The 15,589-nt window shown below is 59.4% G+C and overlaps 1 protein-coding gene and 1 long non-coding RNA gene across 4 annotated transcripts in view; one reads left to right on the forward strand and one right to left on the reverse strand.

Moving 5' to 3' along the window:
- The window catches only part of DENND3 (DENN domain containing 3), a 53,378-nt gene that overhangs the window by 7,530 nt on the left and 30,259 nt on the right, over nt 1–15,589 (forward strand). For 2 of the 3 annotated variants that reach the window (XM_032315907.1, XM_032315909.1), the window contains 7 exons: nt 2,043–2,185; nt 4,614–4,725; nt 8,487–8,606; nt 8,914–9,132; nt 12,602–12,717; nt 13,985–14,030; nt 15,222–15,377. In XM_032315907.1, the coding sequence (XP_032171798.1) occupies nt 2,043–2,185; nt 4,614–4,725; nt 8,487–8,606; nt 8,914–9,132; nt 12,602–12,717; nt 13,985–14,030; nt 15,222–15,377 (912 nt within the window). The remainder of the gene's footprint in view (nt 1–2,042; nt 2,186–4,613; nt 4,726–8,486; nt 8,607–8,913; nt 9,133–12,601; nt 12,718–13,984; nt 14,031–15,221; nt 15,378–15,589) is intronic. The other variant, XM_032315908.1, reaches the window with a different exon arrangement.
- On the reverse strand, nt 934–15,258 carry LOC116574913. Its single transcript, XR_004279543.1, has 2 exons — nt 13,239–15,258; nt 934–3,374 (listed from the first exon to the last, which is right to left on the reverse strand). It is a non-coding gene; the product is annotated as an uncharacterized LOC116574913 (long non-coding RNA).

The raw sequence follows: 15,589 nt of genomic DNA on the forward strand, positions 1-15,589 counted from the left end.
TCCTGCTGCTGGGAACCCCTCCCGCGTCTCATCCCAAAAGATGTTTGTCTCCCTGGAAGTCCCTCCCTCGGCCCCCCTCCTGCCTCCACGGGTTTGCCTCCTCCGGACGCCTGTGTTGGTGGACTCGGGCTGCACGTGGCCTCTGTGTCCAGCTCCCGCTCAGTGGACGCATTCAGAGTTTGTCCACGCTGGGGCAGCAGCGCCTCTGTCCTCATGGCTGAGTCCTACTGCCGGTGTGTGTGAGCCGTGGCTGGTTTCCCACGCAACCGCCGAGGGCCACTTGGGTTCCTTTGCTCAGGGTGATGGCTTCGGGCCTCCCCTGCCCGGCAGGGCCACGTGTGTGACCTGGCCGGCCTCTCGGGAGCTTGTGGGGGCCGCCATGCACCTGAAGAGGTGGCATGACCCGCTGCCTATGTCGGAGGGTTTTCGGGAGCACAAGGGGCCCCACTGCTTCATCCGGGAAGTCTAGGAACCCACACTGAGGGGGAGGTGGCGGCCCGGATTTTCCTCCCTGCTCTGCCTTCGGAGGCGGGGGCAGCTGCGGTGGGAGAGTTATCCTTAAGTGTCAGGGGCACAGGGCACAACTCGATGGGCTCTGTCCCTTCCTGCCCGTGGAGTGGCACGGACGCACCTGGCCTGCGTCAGAAACATGGGGGAGCCCCCCATCCTGCTGGGGTCCGAGTGCACAACCTCAGTGTCTGGACCAGGCGTCCCCTGGGCGGGTGGCGGTCAGCACGGGGAGGCCACCCCTCAAGGCCGTGTGTGTGGGTGGCTGCAGCCATGACATGGACAGCAGGCCTGCCTGCCTGCCCGGGTCAGGTTGGGGGGGAGACGAGAGGGCCCGAGTTCTTGCCCCTCCCTGGTAGTGCTTCCAGCGGACACAGGACGGGAGGCTGGGTCGTTCAGGAAGGTGCTGGTCTGTGAAGCCATTGCTATGAGAAGTACATGTTATTTTTATTATCATTACATGAATTTAAAAAAGGTCACAGCCCTCAGCTTTGCCTGTGACTCCCCCTACACCTGGCTTTTGGGGTGTGCACGGCCGCTCGCCTGTCCTCTCAGAGCCTGCATGGTTTCGGGGTGTTCCCCGGGCCCTACGTGCCAGCCTCCCCTCCCTCCCCGTGTGTCCAGGGACCACCCACGTCCCGCCTTGCGCGCACGGCCCCTCCCGGAGTGCAGACGGTGCTGTGGTCCTCCTGTGCCGGCCGCCCGCTCCAGGCACGACCCTCCTGCTCTCATTTAATCCGCAGCACAGTGCACCGAGCCCGCTCTCCAGATGAGGACGCGAGCAGTCGCACGGGGAGGGGGGTGACTTGCCTGGGGCCCCCAGCACACTGACCTGTGGGCAGTGGGCGTCGGTTCGATGTCGGTGGGCAGACGAACAACGCGCCCGCTGCTGCCGGGTCTGCCGGCACCTGTCTCGCAAGACCCTTGCGTTGGCACCAGCCACAGGTGAAGCTGTGGTGCCACCGCCATCCCTCCCGACACCCCAAACCACCCACCGTGGGGGCCGGATTGTGGCCCCCCCGTGACATGCCACTCGTAAGCTCCGTGGTGGTCTGTGCCTCTGGAATCCCGGCGCCGGGTGCGTTCTCCAGCTGAGACCCTCCCCCGCCCCAGCACACACACAAACGCTCGGCGCTGCAGCTTTTTTCCTTCGTGAGCAGAGCCCGCAGCCGGTTCTGTTCTCGCTGTGGGTCCCTTCCCCCCGGGCGGGGCGGGTCTCACCACCTCTGCCACCTCAGCACGTCATGAACCGCGGACAGCAGGCACCGGGAGCGGGGAGGGGGGTGTCCTGTGTGGACTGGGGCTCCCAGAGACACCGGGGCCCGTCTGCTGTGACTGGGGCCCCCAGTGGCATGACGAGGGCACCATCCACACGGACTGGGACTCCAGAGGGAGTGCGGGCCGGGCGGTGGGGGAGCTCGTGCTGTCCAGGCCCTTGCCCTCTCGCCCCAGTCTGCAGGGGCCCACGCTGCTGATGGTAGAAGCCGGGAGCGGCTGGGCCAGGAGGTGACACGGGCCTGTGGCTTTCTCTGCAGGACGCATCGTGTTTCTACAATGGCAAGGCGCACTGGGAGCCGTCCTGGCCGACGGCGGGCGTGGCTGGCTGCTTTGTCCCCTTCGCCGTGTGCGTGGTCTCCAAGCTGCCCTATTACAATGCCCTCAAGGACTGCCTGTCCTGGTGAGCTGCGTGGCCCGTGTGTCCGCGAGGCCGCCCCGGTGCTGGCGGGTGGCGGGCGGGCTCTGGTCTGGCTCCGGGAGCTCCCGGGAAGGCCCAGAGGCTTCCGGAGGTGGTAGCATGTGGGCGCTCGGCCAGACAAGGGAGGGCGAAGCCAAGCTGGGGGGAGTAAAATTAGTGCAGACGATTTGATGTTTGGTTTTTCAAAAAGACGTGCATGAGAAATGGCTCTTCTGGCTGAGACAGTCAGGAGGCTGCCCCCGTCAGGCCTGGCAGTTCGCGGGCAGCTGACGAATCACCTCCCTTGGTGACATCTTTACATTCATGCCGACACCCAGTAGGAGGCCTGAGGACCTAGAGAACTTGTGACGACTCCAGAGAGCATCGTGCTCGCTGCCTGTGGTCGGGGGACGACGGTGGCGTGCAGACACGGTCCAGCCCCTGGCCACACGCGCCCTGGCCGCCTGGTTTTCATTCTCTCCAAGTTCTAGTCTTGGAAATCGCAATGGTTTCGTGAAAGACTGGGGTGGTCCGCGGAGGCTCGCCTCCATGTCATAATACCCACCGTCACCCCTGGCAAGTCACAGACTTCCAGAAAAAGAGTCATTTTGGTTCTCGGCCTGCGGTCAGAGGGACGAGCAGGAATCCTTCCCGGCCGAGCTCAGGATCCTCGCAACTCAAGGGCCAGTGCCTTCACGGTTCAGCTTTCGAAGCGCGGCTTGTCTCTGCGCAGGGCGTGGGTCCAGCCTACGTCTTACTGCCCGACACGAAACGCCTCGTAGAACAGAGCGCGCGCTCGGTCTCCCGCCGGGGCGGCCTGAGTGGAGCGCGTGCGCGTGGGCATGGCGTGGGCAGTGATGGGATGAGAAGGTAGGGCAGGGTCCCCGTTTCTTTAGTTAACCCTTCATCTTCAGCACCGGAGGGTAGAGCGCACGTCTGCCCATCTGCAGTTTCCCCTTCTGGGAGGCTGGCGGGTGATCCCACCTTCCTCGAACGGAACAGGTTCGGGCCGCACAGCGCCCGCCTCTGAGGACGACAGCACCTGTTCCTCCTCGGGGTCGTTCCCATACCGCTGGCAGCAGATGCCGTCCTGCTGGACGTTGAGGCACATGAGTGTTTAACTTGAAAAACGTGTTCGGTTTCCCTGCTTCTCGAGTTTTCTCTGTCCGTGGTCGTTGCTACGGGACGGGAACTAGAAAATAGAAAAAACAAATGACAGAAATCCAAAAAGCAGTTTATAAATGTAGATTTATAGATTTTTAAAATCTGTTTTTCTGCTATCATGGCAGCATGTGGACATGTAAACGGTGCCTCTGTGGACAGAAATCGGGAGAGGATGCTTAGCTGTGTGTGGAGAACTAGGTTATGGAAAGTCTTTGTTCTCTTGGGTTTTTTTTTTTTAACTCAATACTATTCTTTTACCATAAATAACATACAGAAGGACTATTGAATTATCTCTAAATTCTGACACTGACTCCAGGAAGAGCTATGATTTGTTACTTAAAGGAAGAGCATTAGCACTCGGCTTGCGGGCATGCGTGGGGGGCGAGGCTGGGGTCCGGCCCAGGGCACCGAGGCAGGGTGTCCGGCACGGTTGGCTGAAATTTTCCAAGTGTAGACACCGTGTCACCACTACTGCCGTTAACACAGAAAACATTTCCACCCCGCGCCAAAGTCCCCTCAGGCCCTGTGGTCGCTTCCCAGCCCCTCTGCCCCCAGGCACCTGCTGGTCCACTATGCGGTTCGGTCAGTGACCACTCTGCCTTGAACAACACGATTTGAACCGTGTGCATCCGCATACACCCGTATTTTTTGACAAATATAGTACAGTCCTGTAAATGTATTTTCTCTTCCTTAAAATTTTCTTAAAATCGTTTTTTTTTCTGCAGCTGACTTTACTGTAAGAACACAGCATATAATGCATATAAGACACGACTGCCTGTTCATCCACTGGGTCATGGGTCAGGCTTCTGGTCGGCAGTGAGCAATTAGTAGTTCAGCTTTTTGATGGGGGGGATGGGTGCCTTTAACCCCTCTCATTGGTCAAGGGCCAACCATACTTCAAAAGTCAGAATGCATTTGGGAAACAAACGTGGTCAAGCACTTGCTTTTGAGATGTTGACTTGCTGCTGAAGTAGGACCCAGGCAGAAGATTGCACGAATTCCTGCTGCGTAACCAGCACCCACAGCAAGAAGCAGAACGTGGCCGGACCCCACCCCCCAAAACCCCACTCGCCCTGTACCCCCTCTGCAGGCAGGCCCCCCTCCCTGACCCTGGGCGACTGTGCCCTGCCGTCTCACGTCCAGGGTTGTCTCCCGTTGCCGGACGGCCCCAGAGCTGCCGGCAGACACATGAGCACAGAGTAGAAATGCTACGATGACCATTGGAGGCTCATACTTATTTTGTGATTTGATTTTTTTTTTCTTTTAGTTTATTGACTCATCTGAAGCTCTGTAAAGATTTCGAAGTTGACAATCACATAAAAGATTTTGCTGCAAAACTGTCTTTAATACCTAGCCCGCCACCTGGACCCCTTCATTTGGTAATTAAATCTGGAATTTTGTCTTTTCTTTGCGAATAGCTCAAGTCATATGATGATGGTGGTTTTAATGTTTTAAACTATTTCTTACGTTCTGGTGTGTTTAAATTAGGCTTCTCGGGTTCCTTACAGAATCCTCTGATTGCACAGTTTCTAAAGATGAGTTTGCCCGGCGACCCGTGATACATGGTGTGGAGCTGGTGGTGGCCCCCTTAGTGCTTAACACACCGGTGCATTCCTTGCAGAAAACATACAGAATTTACTTAAATTACAAATTTCCCTTTGGTTTATTTGTCTGGCATCTTGGGTATTACGTTGACTCATGTTTTCTCCTGTCCATGGTGATTCACGAAAAGTACCTGGCTTATTTATTGGTTTTTCCCAGTGCCACTGAGTTGTTGAATGACTGGCCAAGCTTCCCGGGGATCTGGGTTTCCCTGGCATGCTCGTCCTGAAACGTTGGCTCTACGTGAGGGTTCTGGGCTAAGGAGAGCTGTGGGCAAAGGCAGCCCACGTTCCCCCTTGGCTGAGTAATGGGCCAGACAGCCGAGCTGTGGTGACACCTGTCTGGTTCAGCAGTTTCCAGACTGACGCAACCACCCAGTGCTTCCTCGTTCGCCGAGAGGCGCCCGCCCAATTAGGGTCTCGACGCAGATTGTAAAAGTCGATCCTGTTTCACTCCGTCCCTTCTGGGGGATGAGACGAGGACCTCCGTCCCCTCCGTGTGGTTATTCACAGTTGGAAAGGTTTGTTTTATTTCGCAGGAGACATGGGATTATGAACTTAAATTGTATATTTTTAATATCACCCTACAGTGTGTGGGGTCGGGGGGAATCCTGCCTGATGCATTCCAGGCCCAGAGACAAAGCAGGTTGCCTGCACACCTGGGTTCTGCTCCCAGAATCCTGTGTAGGGACATTTGGGGTACTTGTTTTGTCCAAGGCCCTCATCTTTATTATGTGGATAATGGTATGTTTCATGATTCGGCAAAGTCGTCGGAGTTTCCTTCTTGCTCCGTTCACTCAACAAGTATTCCCTGAGGACCAGCTAAGCAGGGAACAAAACCAAGTACAGGACAGTCTGAGGGTTGGCCGTCGGTATTGGGTTCTGCCTTCGAGCATGAGTAAGGCTCGAACCCGCACCAATCTGTGTCCCTTGGAATCTTGCATTGAGTCATATGTGGTTCTCTGACTTCCGCTGCCCTCGTGAGAAAGCTTCCTGGGAGTCATTCTGGATGCCTCTTCTCTTCACCCCTGCGTCCCTCCATCACTCAGCCCTGACGGGCCAGCCCCTGGCGTTTGCCTGTAGTTGCCCCCACCCCCATGCAGGGCTACGGGCTTCTCCCATCTGTGTGACCTGAGGAGCCGCAGGTCTGTCCACGTCCATTCTTCACCCTTCGTTCAGTTCATGCTTTGCACAGTGGCTGCAGAGACTGTTAACATCTCTCCGTTGGGCTCTCCTTTTATGCTTAAAACCCCAAATGGCTTTTTGCTGTGTACCTACAGCCAGTCCTACCTCTCTGGCCCCTGTGTCATCACGTCCTCCTCTGTCTGTGTCCTCACCCTCTTGCTCACTGTTGTCCAGCCACACTGGGTGTCCCTCCGTCCCTCATGGCTGCTGCCCCAGGGCCCTTGCACATGCTGTTCCTGGAAGTCAGGTTCTTCGCGACAGCCTCTGTGACCGCCCACCCCATCTCCGTGCCTTGCCCCCTTCCCGCGGAGCCCAGCCCCCTCTGCAGCTGGGGCTCATGCACATGTTTTGCTTCATGTCCCTCTTCTCTGTTGGCCTCCGAGCTGCATGTGTGGCACTGTTACCACACCCGCCCTGCCCTTACTGCTCCCGCAGTTGTGGAGCGGAAGAAGGAACGGATGGGTCGTGTTTTGGTGTTAGCCTGTCGTGTTCTCAGAGTGGGGCCTGCCTCTCGCTTCTGGCGCGTCTGTCCAAATGAGCTGAGCCCGGCTCAGGCCTGCTGCTGTGACCCTCCCTTTGCAACCTCACCAGCTCTGAGGCTGAGACGGGGCCCTGACCCATCTTCAGGGGTGTTGAATCACCGTGGCTGTTCCTTGTTTCCGAGACACGCGAGGCCAAGGTTCTCCTCTAATCCAGGAGCCGGTTCAGGAATTTCCAGAACCCACTGCAAACAAACGTGGGTGGCAAGGCTGTGTAGCTGGTGGTCAGGAGCTGCAGTTCCTGTGAGTCAAGTGTGGGGTCATCTCCGGTCTGGGTCGGAAGAGGCGGCGCCCAGCCTCAGCCCGGCCTGGTGCCTGGACCCCTGGCCCGAGGGCAGGAAGGACACCCCACGGCTCTGGCTCGCTCTGCTGCTTCTCTGCCCACCAGTGCTCTGACCTCATGGGCTTTCAGAGCTCGGGCCGAGTTCCTGGGTGTGCACGCGAAACGTGCCTTTCCCTTCTCGCTGTACCTGACTCACTTCCTGTGTTGCTCTCGGTGGGGGCCCATGTTTGTCTGGGGCTGCAGTCAAGCAAAGCATGGAAAGTTTCTCTGAAGTGTCTCTGCCTCAGTTTCTTCACCTGTGAGGTGGGGGGCCCCAGAGCCCAGCTCAGAGGGTGTGGGTCTCACGTGTGGCGAGGTCGCTGGCGTCCGGGGGGGCCCCGACAGCATCCCTGGTAAGAATGATTGGCATTTGTATTTAGTTTTTATCTGTGGTTGGGAAGCCGGTCGACATGTTTGGTTTTTTTTTAAATATCGAGGGGAGTTTTCCACATACGCTTCACCATTTTTCCTAGTTCCTCGCCCCTGGGAGCGGTAACTCTGCTCCTGCTTGTTTTGTTACTGTCCACACGGGCGCACCCGCCTTGTTTCTGACGCGTCCTGCTTCCACAACCGGTGGGTGACAAGACGCTGCCGTCAGGGGGCACTTGCAGAAAGTGGTCCTTTCTCGTCCTCTCTGTACAAGCAGTCACACAGAGCAGGGTGACACAAGCGGGAGGAGGTGTGGATGGTGAACATTCGTTCTGGAACCTTCTCTAGCGAGGGCTCCGCGTCTCTCCGTGTCTCTCGTGTGTCCTCCTTTCATACTTGCCCTGGCGCGACCTTCTCTGTCCTCAGATTCTAATCTCCTCCCTGTGCTTTCAGCCCGGCACTGCTCACACTCCGTTCTGCTCGTCCCCAGCTCCGGGGGTGCTGCTGGGGACCCTCCACGAGGCTGACACCCATGGTCAGGAGTGAACTTGCCATCAAGCTGGAAGGCCCCGTGGTGGAGGGGCCTAACGTCCTCCTCCACCCACTGTGTCCTCTAACACAGGGAGGGCATTTTGCAGATATCAAATTCGAATTGAAGTGTTATTTTGAAATACTATCACTTGGAAAAGTAAAGTCTTTTCTGCGATTTCTTGAAGGCATGTCTTTAAGGCTTTGACAGTTATGTTGAAAATATTAAGAGAATTCGTAATGTGCCGGGAGCGTTCTGGCTAAGATGAACCTGACCGTGCTTGAGTTTGAGCCTGTGCTGACCGGAACACACGTCCGGCGTCAGTCACTCTTCACCGATGGGCAGTTTGCTCATGAGTTAGGAGTGTAGGCAAGACTGGCTGAAGAAGATCTTCGGTACTGGATCTGCGTGGTAGCCTTTCTCTGCAGTTGTGCGTGTCTAGACTGTTTGGTTCTGGGACATACACGGTGACAGCATGAGTCTTCGAACACATACCCTAACTCAGACGCCATTGGCGCCTAAACGGAGAGTCTCGGTGTCTTTCAGTCTCTACTAGGAGCGGCTCTAAACTAATTACGGAACTTGGTCATCACAGATATTTAACATGAAGCCACTGCAGATCGTGTTTCCCTCCCGTGCGGACCCCGAGAGCCCGGTCATCGACTTGGACCTCCACTTGCCGTTGCTGTGTTTCAGGCCCGAGAAGGTGCTGCAGGTATGTGCCCCTCCGGACCTGGGACAGTGTGTTGGTTGGCTGGAGGGTGATTCCAGGCCATGTGTATTCCAGAATATTCCAGAATGTTCTGGAATGTTCCACCATGCACTGGGGATAGCTGCTTTTTGGCTTCAAGCGGACGTTCAGGACAGTGCACGCCATTGACAAGTAGTGCTTTTTGGGGGGTTCAAGGGGCTTTCGTTTTGGCACATGGAGCTGGGAAGCCGGGTGAGAACTGGCTTCACACACGTGGTCAGTGCTTGGAGCACGGTCGCAGGCGTGTACACGGTGCTGTCGGTTTCCGCAGATCCTGACGTGCCTCCTCACGGAGCGGCGGACCGTGTTCTTCTCCTCCAGCTGGGCTCTGCTGCCGCTGGTGGCCGAGTGCTTCCTGGCCTACCTGCACCCGTTGCAGTGGCAGCACACGTTCGTGCCCATCCTGTCGCGCCAGATGCTGGACTTCGTCATGGCGCCGACGTCCTTCCTCATGGGCTGCCACCTCGACCACTTTGACGAAGTCAGCAAGGTTAGACCTCGACCGTTCACTGGTGAATGTCAGATCCTTATGACCCCTGCGGGGACCGGGAGAAGTGGCTTCAAAAGGGTCCCGCCAGGAGGGCCGCGTGCTCCAGCCACGGGGAGATGGTGGTCCCTCCTGTCCCTGGGGCTCGTGCCCCTGGTGCCACAAATACACACAGGGTGCTAGCTGCACCATCCGCCTGTGCCTCTGGGCGTGTCCAAGGCTGTAGGGTCCTGGGCGCTGGGACCCTGTGTTGCCTGCCTACCCGCTTAAATTCCCAGGGTTCCATGGCTTCCTGCAGCTCCAGCGAGCAGAGCGCGGGCATCTGCGCCGATGGGGCCTGCTCTCCGGCCTGGCCGTGGCCGCTTTCTCCTTTTGTGGCCTCGAGTGAGGTGCCAGACCTTGCTGAGCCTCAGCTTCCTTGACTCTGAATGACTCGTCCTCCTGGACTGGGCTCCGTGCGGGGACCACTCCACACCCGCGGACACGGCCGGCGTCCCCGCGCCCCGTCTCGTGTTTCTCTGTTTGGCTGAGCTTCTGTGGTTCCGTTCTGCTGGGGACCCTCCTGCTGGAAGGTCCTGTCCACGCCACGCATCGCTTACAGTGCCGGTGGGTGTGGGCCTCGCCGCACGCAGGGACCTTTCACTTGCTGTGGCTGACCCGCACCAGCGTGTTCGGCCCTCTTATCTCGCAGAGGTCATCTGGACACTCAGGTCGTCAGGGCTGGGGTCCCTGACAAGAAAGCAGAAAAGCCGGGCAGGTGAGACCAATCTGCAGTGGCACCGGGCTTGACACCTTAGACGAGACCACAGCGGCGTCCTGTCTAGCCGCTTCTGCGGGAGTGATGTTTTTGAAACATCCTGAAACAACACCGTTAACCCTGAAACACGGGTCACCGTCACAAGTGAGACCGTCTCTGGATGTCAGCCCATGAGACAGCAGCAGGTGAACAGTAACCCGCTGGTAGATGCGTGCGTGGTCAGAGCCCTCGCTGGTGCCCATGCTCAGGGGGCTCAAGATGGTTTCTTTTTTTTTTTTTTTTTAAAGGTTTTTTTTCTTTTTGGACAGAGATCACAAGCAGGCAGAGGCAGGCAGAGAGACAGGAAGAGGCAGGCTCCCCGCTGAGCAGAGAGCCCGATGCGGGGCTCGATCCCAGGACCCTGGGATCAGGGCCTGAGCTCAAGTCAGAGGCTTTAACCTACTGAGCCACCCAGGTGCCCTTCAAGATGGTTTCTCAAAAGAGCTTATAAAAAGTCTAAACTCTGAACACCAGAACGGCAGCCCTCTTGGGTCCTCTCGCTCTCAGAGAGCTTTTTTTTTTTTTTATTTGACAGGCAGAGATCACAAATAGGCAGAGAGGCAGGCAGAGAGAGAGGAGGAAGCAGGCTCCCTGTGGAGCAGAGAGCCCGATGCAGGGCTCGATCCCAGGACCCCGAGACCATGACCTGAGCCGAAGGCAGAGGCTTTAACCCTCTGAGCCACCCAGGCGCGCCTCTCCGGGAGCTTCGCACCATCACTCGATAAACCTGGCCCTGCTGCCCACCACTCTTCTTCTGGTCTCCCTCTTCATTCCTCTAAGTGTGCAACCAAGAACCCAGGCTCGGAGGGATCAAAACTCCCGTAACAGCAGTAACTGTGCCGGCCTCGCTGTCATGGCTGAGGTCAAAGGAGCCAGTAGCACTTGGCATACAGTAAATGCCTAATAACGTATATTTAGATGGTGAGCTCCTGTGGATTTGTGATACTGTGATGTCAGGCAGAGCGGGTTTGGCTTTCGAAAGCACCTTTATTCACATAAAATACCACGAAGTTTGCCCGAGGAAAATGTGCAAGTCAGTGGCTCTTAGCAGCTTGGCAGAGTTGTGCCGACAGATTTTAGATGTTTTTGGCCCCATCGAGAAGACCCGTATGCCTTCACATCACCCCACGTGGTCCTCCGGCCGCCCCCACCTACACATGTCTCCGTGGATTTGCCCGTTCCGCACGTGTGGTTTTAGGGCCGTAGCTGGCCTCGAGAGGCCGCCTTCGCTCAGCACAGCGTTTTCTAGGTTCCGCGCCGTCCGTCCACATAGCCGTGGTTCTTGCTGCTGAATCAGATCCCGTCGTGGGAACGTGCCACGGTTTCTTTGTCCGTCATCTGTCCACGGATGTTAGAATTGTTTCGACTTTAGACTGTCGTGACCGGTGCAGCCGTGAGCCGTCCTGTGCCTGTGAGCTCCCGTGCGGACCTGTGCGGTCCCTTGCCGTGGGCGGCAGACGCTCACCCTGCAGTCACATTCTCCACCCCCGCCCCCCGCGCTGTGCGTTTCTGTCCTCCTGTCCGTCCGGGCGAGGGGGACGTGGCGTCTCACTGTGGATGTGGTGTGCGTTTCCCCGGCGACGAACACCGGAGCACGTGCACGTGCCCTGCTTCCCGGCCTCAGCGCTCACCCGCTGCCGCCGTGCTGTCACGTGCAGCCTGGAGCGTTTCGGAGCGAATCCCGGGCAGGTGCTCGGGGCCCTGTGGGGACGGGCCGCTCCTGGGGAGGAGCCGGCTTCTCGCGGCGTTCTTGCCAAAGCCAGTGACTCACCAAGTAACAACGGACTTTGTGGAAAGGCCATTCAGACCTTCATGGAAGGAATGGAAAACGTCTCCCAGTCTGCCCGCAAATGAGGAAGAAATAAGGCTGTGCTCTCAAGTTGAAAATGTGTGCCTTTTTTTAGACCTTAAGAAAAAACCACCTTGTTTCAGGCCGTTCCCCCGGGAACCTTCATGGGCAGGTCTAGCCGGCAGCTCCCACCCGCAGTCAGGAAGGAAGCCTACTGAGGATTTACGTGTTCTGGAAGATTCAGGACAGGCAGCAGGCTGGAGAGCGTGTTGGGTTTGGACGTTTTCCTCGGTGGGTCCGGGGACTCGGACGCCGTTGTGTGGCACCCGTGCACAAGAATGTTCACGAGGGGCCGCACAGCCCCCCTCGCCCTGTCAGCCATGTGTTTGGGCCGGAAGACGACGTGTGCTCGGTTCCCATGCCGCCTGGACACACATTCAGAGTGGGGCCGTCAGAGTGCCCGGGGGCTGCTGGGCACCCGACTCCCAGAGCGGGATTCAGTGTCTGTGTATCTCGTCACACATCAGGCTTGACCAGGAACCTGGTACACAGCACAGGAATCCTAAGTGTGTGCTCCTTGAGCCCGGGGCCCGGCCTACCCCCAGCCCTGGAATGTTCTCTCCAGGCTCCCTGAAGTGGCCGGCAGTGTTTGTACCCGGGCTGGGGAAAGCCAGAGACCCGTCTGGAATCCTGACTCGGACTGGGGCGGGTTCCATCCAGTCTAGCTTGTGGACGTGACTCAGGGCAAGCCCGTGTTCCTTGGTGGGACAGGAGAAGGCGCTGATTTCATCAGCGGTGACGCTGCCGTAGGGAACGCAGAGTGTGTTTTTGTGTTTTCAAAGGTGTGTGCAAATGCAGAATCTTAATCGATCTTCTCAAACTTGCAGGAAGCTGATGGCCTAATTCTGATAAATATGGATAACGGGAGCGTCACGTGTTCTGATGACCGGGAGGTCGACGTCCCCGACATCCCCCTGCTGGCGGCGCACACGTTCATTCAGAGGTAAAGGTGGGGGTCGGGTGCGCCCGGCGGCTCTGGTCGCTTCTGCGCTTCTTGCCCGTCTTACGTTCCGGAGTCGCGCTTTCTGTCTTTAGGGTTTGGAAGTTATTTGTGAGTGTTTTAAGGTGGGAGTCATTAGTCCTTGTTCTGAACGTGTCTAGTTACCGGTTATGGCCCCACTGAGTAGGTGACGGTCCCGACCCCGGAGACCCACCCCCCCGTGGTCTGCCTGTGACCTTTGCGGTTCCTCCCCCTCCCTCCTGCCTCTTCTACTCCCCCTCCCCTCCCCCTCCCCCTCCCTCCTCCCTCCCCTCCCCCCCACTTCCCTCCATTCCCTCGCCCCCCCCACCACAGACGTGTATACAGACCCACATGATGCCCCCACGGGGCAGGATCTGTGAGCTGCCCCCCCCCCCCCCCGCCATACAGCGCAGAGGTGGGCGCCTCCCCCGAGTGAGCGAGACGTCGTCCTGTCTGGGTTCAGGGTCAGGTTGACTAAGGTCAACCCCCATCAGCGCTCTTACCGCCTTGGCCCACATCGGGCAGCCACAGCTTCCTGGAAGGGCCAGGGTAGGCTCTGGCCTGTGTCGTGTGGGGCTCCAGGACTTTCTTGCTGGAGCTGCTTCTGGGGCGGGGAAGGAGCTGACGTTCCTGTCTGCAGGGACGGTCCCCGGGTGGGGGTGGGGCGTGCGGCTGCCCCTGGGTGTGTGCAGGGCAGCCGAGTAGGGTGTCGGGCGGAGTGTCTCCGGCGTGAGCTCGGGGAAGCCGGCATTCGCCACTGTTCACGTTTTGGTGAGCAGAAGCCGCCTCCCCCAGCTCTGGGAGTCTGATGATTTGGCGCTGCCGGGCCTGGTGTCCGGTGGTTCCCAAGCGTGCACTTCGGTGGCACGTCCCCCGTGGGATGGGGGCCCTCTGCTCGTCCGTGTGGTGGTGTCCGATTCGAGGACAGACCCGGTGGCTTGTGTCTGTGGTTGGCTGGGCCCCCACCTGGTGGGACGTGCCTCCTACAGCCTCAGCCACGTGAGCTACCCCGGGTGCGGTCGTGGCGCCTCGTGAAGGCTCCGAGGCCATTCCAGGCGATAGTGGTCACTGTCCCTGAGGTCCTGGGGTGCTGGGGTGTCCGCACAGGGCCTTTGGTGGAGCGGGACAGGAAGCGGCGCCCTTCCCCGAGAGCCCTGCTCCTCCTCACCCTCTCTGACCCCGTCTTCCTCTTCCTCACCTGCATCTGTGTTCACGGTGTCCTTCCTGCTCCCCGACCTCCCCGGTGCAGGAAAGGGGCCCCAGCTCTCCCGGGCGGAGTGTTGCAGAGTGCCCAGGTAGGAGGGCCAGCCTTCTCCTCCGGCGGAGGGGTTGTCCCTGCACACAGCACGCAGGGGGAGGCCACGGCCACCGGCAGCACCACGATTCTGTATCGATTCCCTCCCCGCCGCGCCCCTGTGCTGCCGGGTGCACTGCCGGCTCGTGTTCCTTCTGAGTGGGGGGTACCTGAACGGGTCAGCTGGGGTCAGTGGGGCTGGGACACCGTCCCCAGGAACAGCTTCTTGTCACACGCAGGGGTGAACCTAGAGCGCTCCCCAGCCCGCCCTAGCCCTGCTGGCTACTTGGACCTGGTCTCAGCCTGCCTCCCCACCCACCCCTCCCACAACTCCTGCTCCTGCGGGGCCTCCAGCTGGCGGCTGGCCGCTCCCTCCCTGCTCGGGGCGTTCCCGTCTGTCTGGCATCTCACCTTGCAGGACTAGGGTCCTCGAGAGGCCCCCTCCAGCCACCAGCGGGCTTTTTTCCGGCTGTCCTGGCCTCGGATCCTCCCCCCACCCCATGACCTCCTATTTGGGGTGTGCTCCTCTGTTTTTCTTTTTCTTCCCCCTTGAATGTAAGCCCCACCCTGCTGCTTGGCCTGTGGTCCCCACGCAGCCCACGCCCAGATGGCACCTGGCGTTTGGGGGCACTCAGGAAACACGGGGCAGACGCAAGTGCATTGGGCGTGTGTCTTCTGCAGTAACCCGCACGCTTGCCGGATGGTCTCTAGAGCTGTGGCCTTGATCGTGCTGGGGAGGTGGGGGACCCCGGGGTGGCCGGATGCCGGCGCCGGGTATCTGGAGAGCAGGTGGCTGCGAGCGGCGACACACAGGCCCTTGGGTCCATCTGGTCCTCCCAGACGGGGCACGGTGGTGGGCAGCCCCGGCCAGGAGGCAGCCTGCGCTGGAAGCCCTTTGTCCTTCCTGGGGTGCGGGGTGTGCGCTGTCGTGGGGCAGAGCCGGGCAGGGACGAATCTGGCTCAGGTGGAAACCGGAGCGGCCACGGCGGAGGCCCCCGTGGCCTCGGCACGGGTGAACTGTTCGTGTGGAGCAGGGACCGGACGCTCCGGGGCGGGTGTTTGCCGTCCCGGCACGGAAGTTCCCGACGCGCCTTCCCAGCACCTGGAGTGTCGGTGCTCCCGGGAGCACGTTCTCCCCACCCGTGAGCGCGGTCCCAGCCTGCGGTGCTCAGCGTCCCGCCGTCCTTCCCAGGGTCCAGAGCCTGCGGCTGCACCACGAGCTGGACCTCGCGCACCTGGGCGCCAGCACGGACCTGAACGAGGGGCGCGCACGCCGGCGGGCCTGGCAGCGGAGCCTCAACTGCCAGGTGCAGCACGCGGCACTGCAGCTGCTCGTGGACGTCTTCAGGTACCGGAGAGCCGCGGCGGGCAGCCCCGGGTGGACGCGGCTGAGGGCCTCGCCCCTCTGGCCCCGGGCCGCCGGTGGGGCTCATGCCGGCTGCGGCCCGGGGCTGCCCGGGGTGGGGACATCGGGTCACTGCGGGAACGAAGCTGGCCCCCCAGCCCCCCAGCAGGCGGCAGCACTCAGAATCTGTCCCTGTCAGGAGGCCTCTTCCCTCT

The sequence above is a fragment of the Mustela erminea genome, chromosome 16 (genome assembly GCF_009829155.1).
Source record: "Mustela erminea isolate mMusErm1 chromosome 16, mMusErm1.Pri, whole genome shotgun sequence".
Taxonomy (NCBI): domain Eukaryota; kingdom Metazoa; phylum Chordata; class Mammalia; order Carnivora; family Mustelidae; genus Mustela; species Mustela erminea.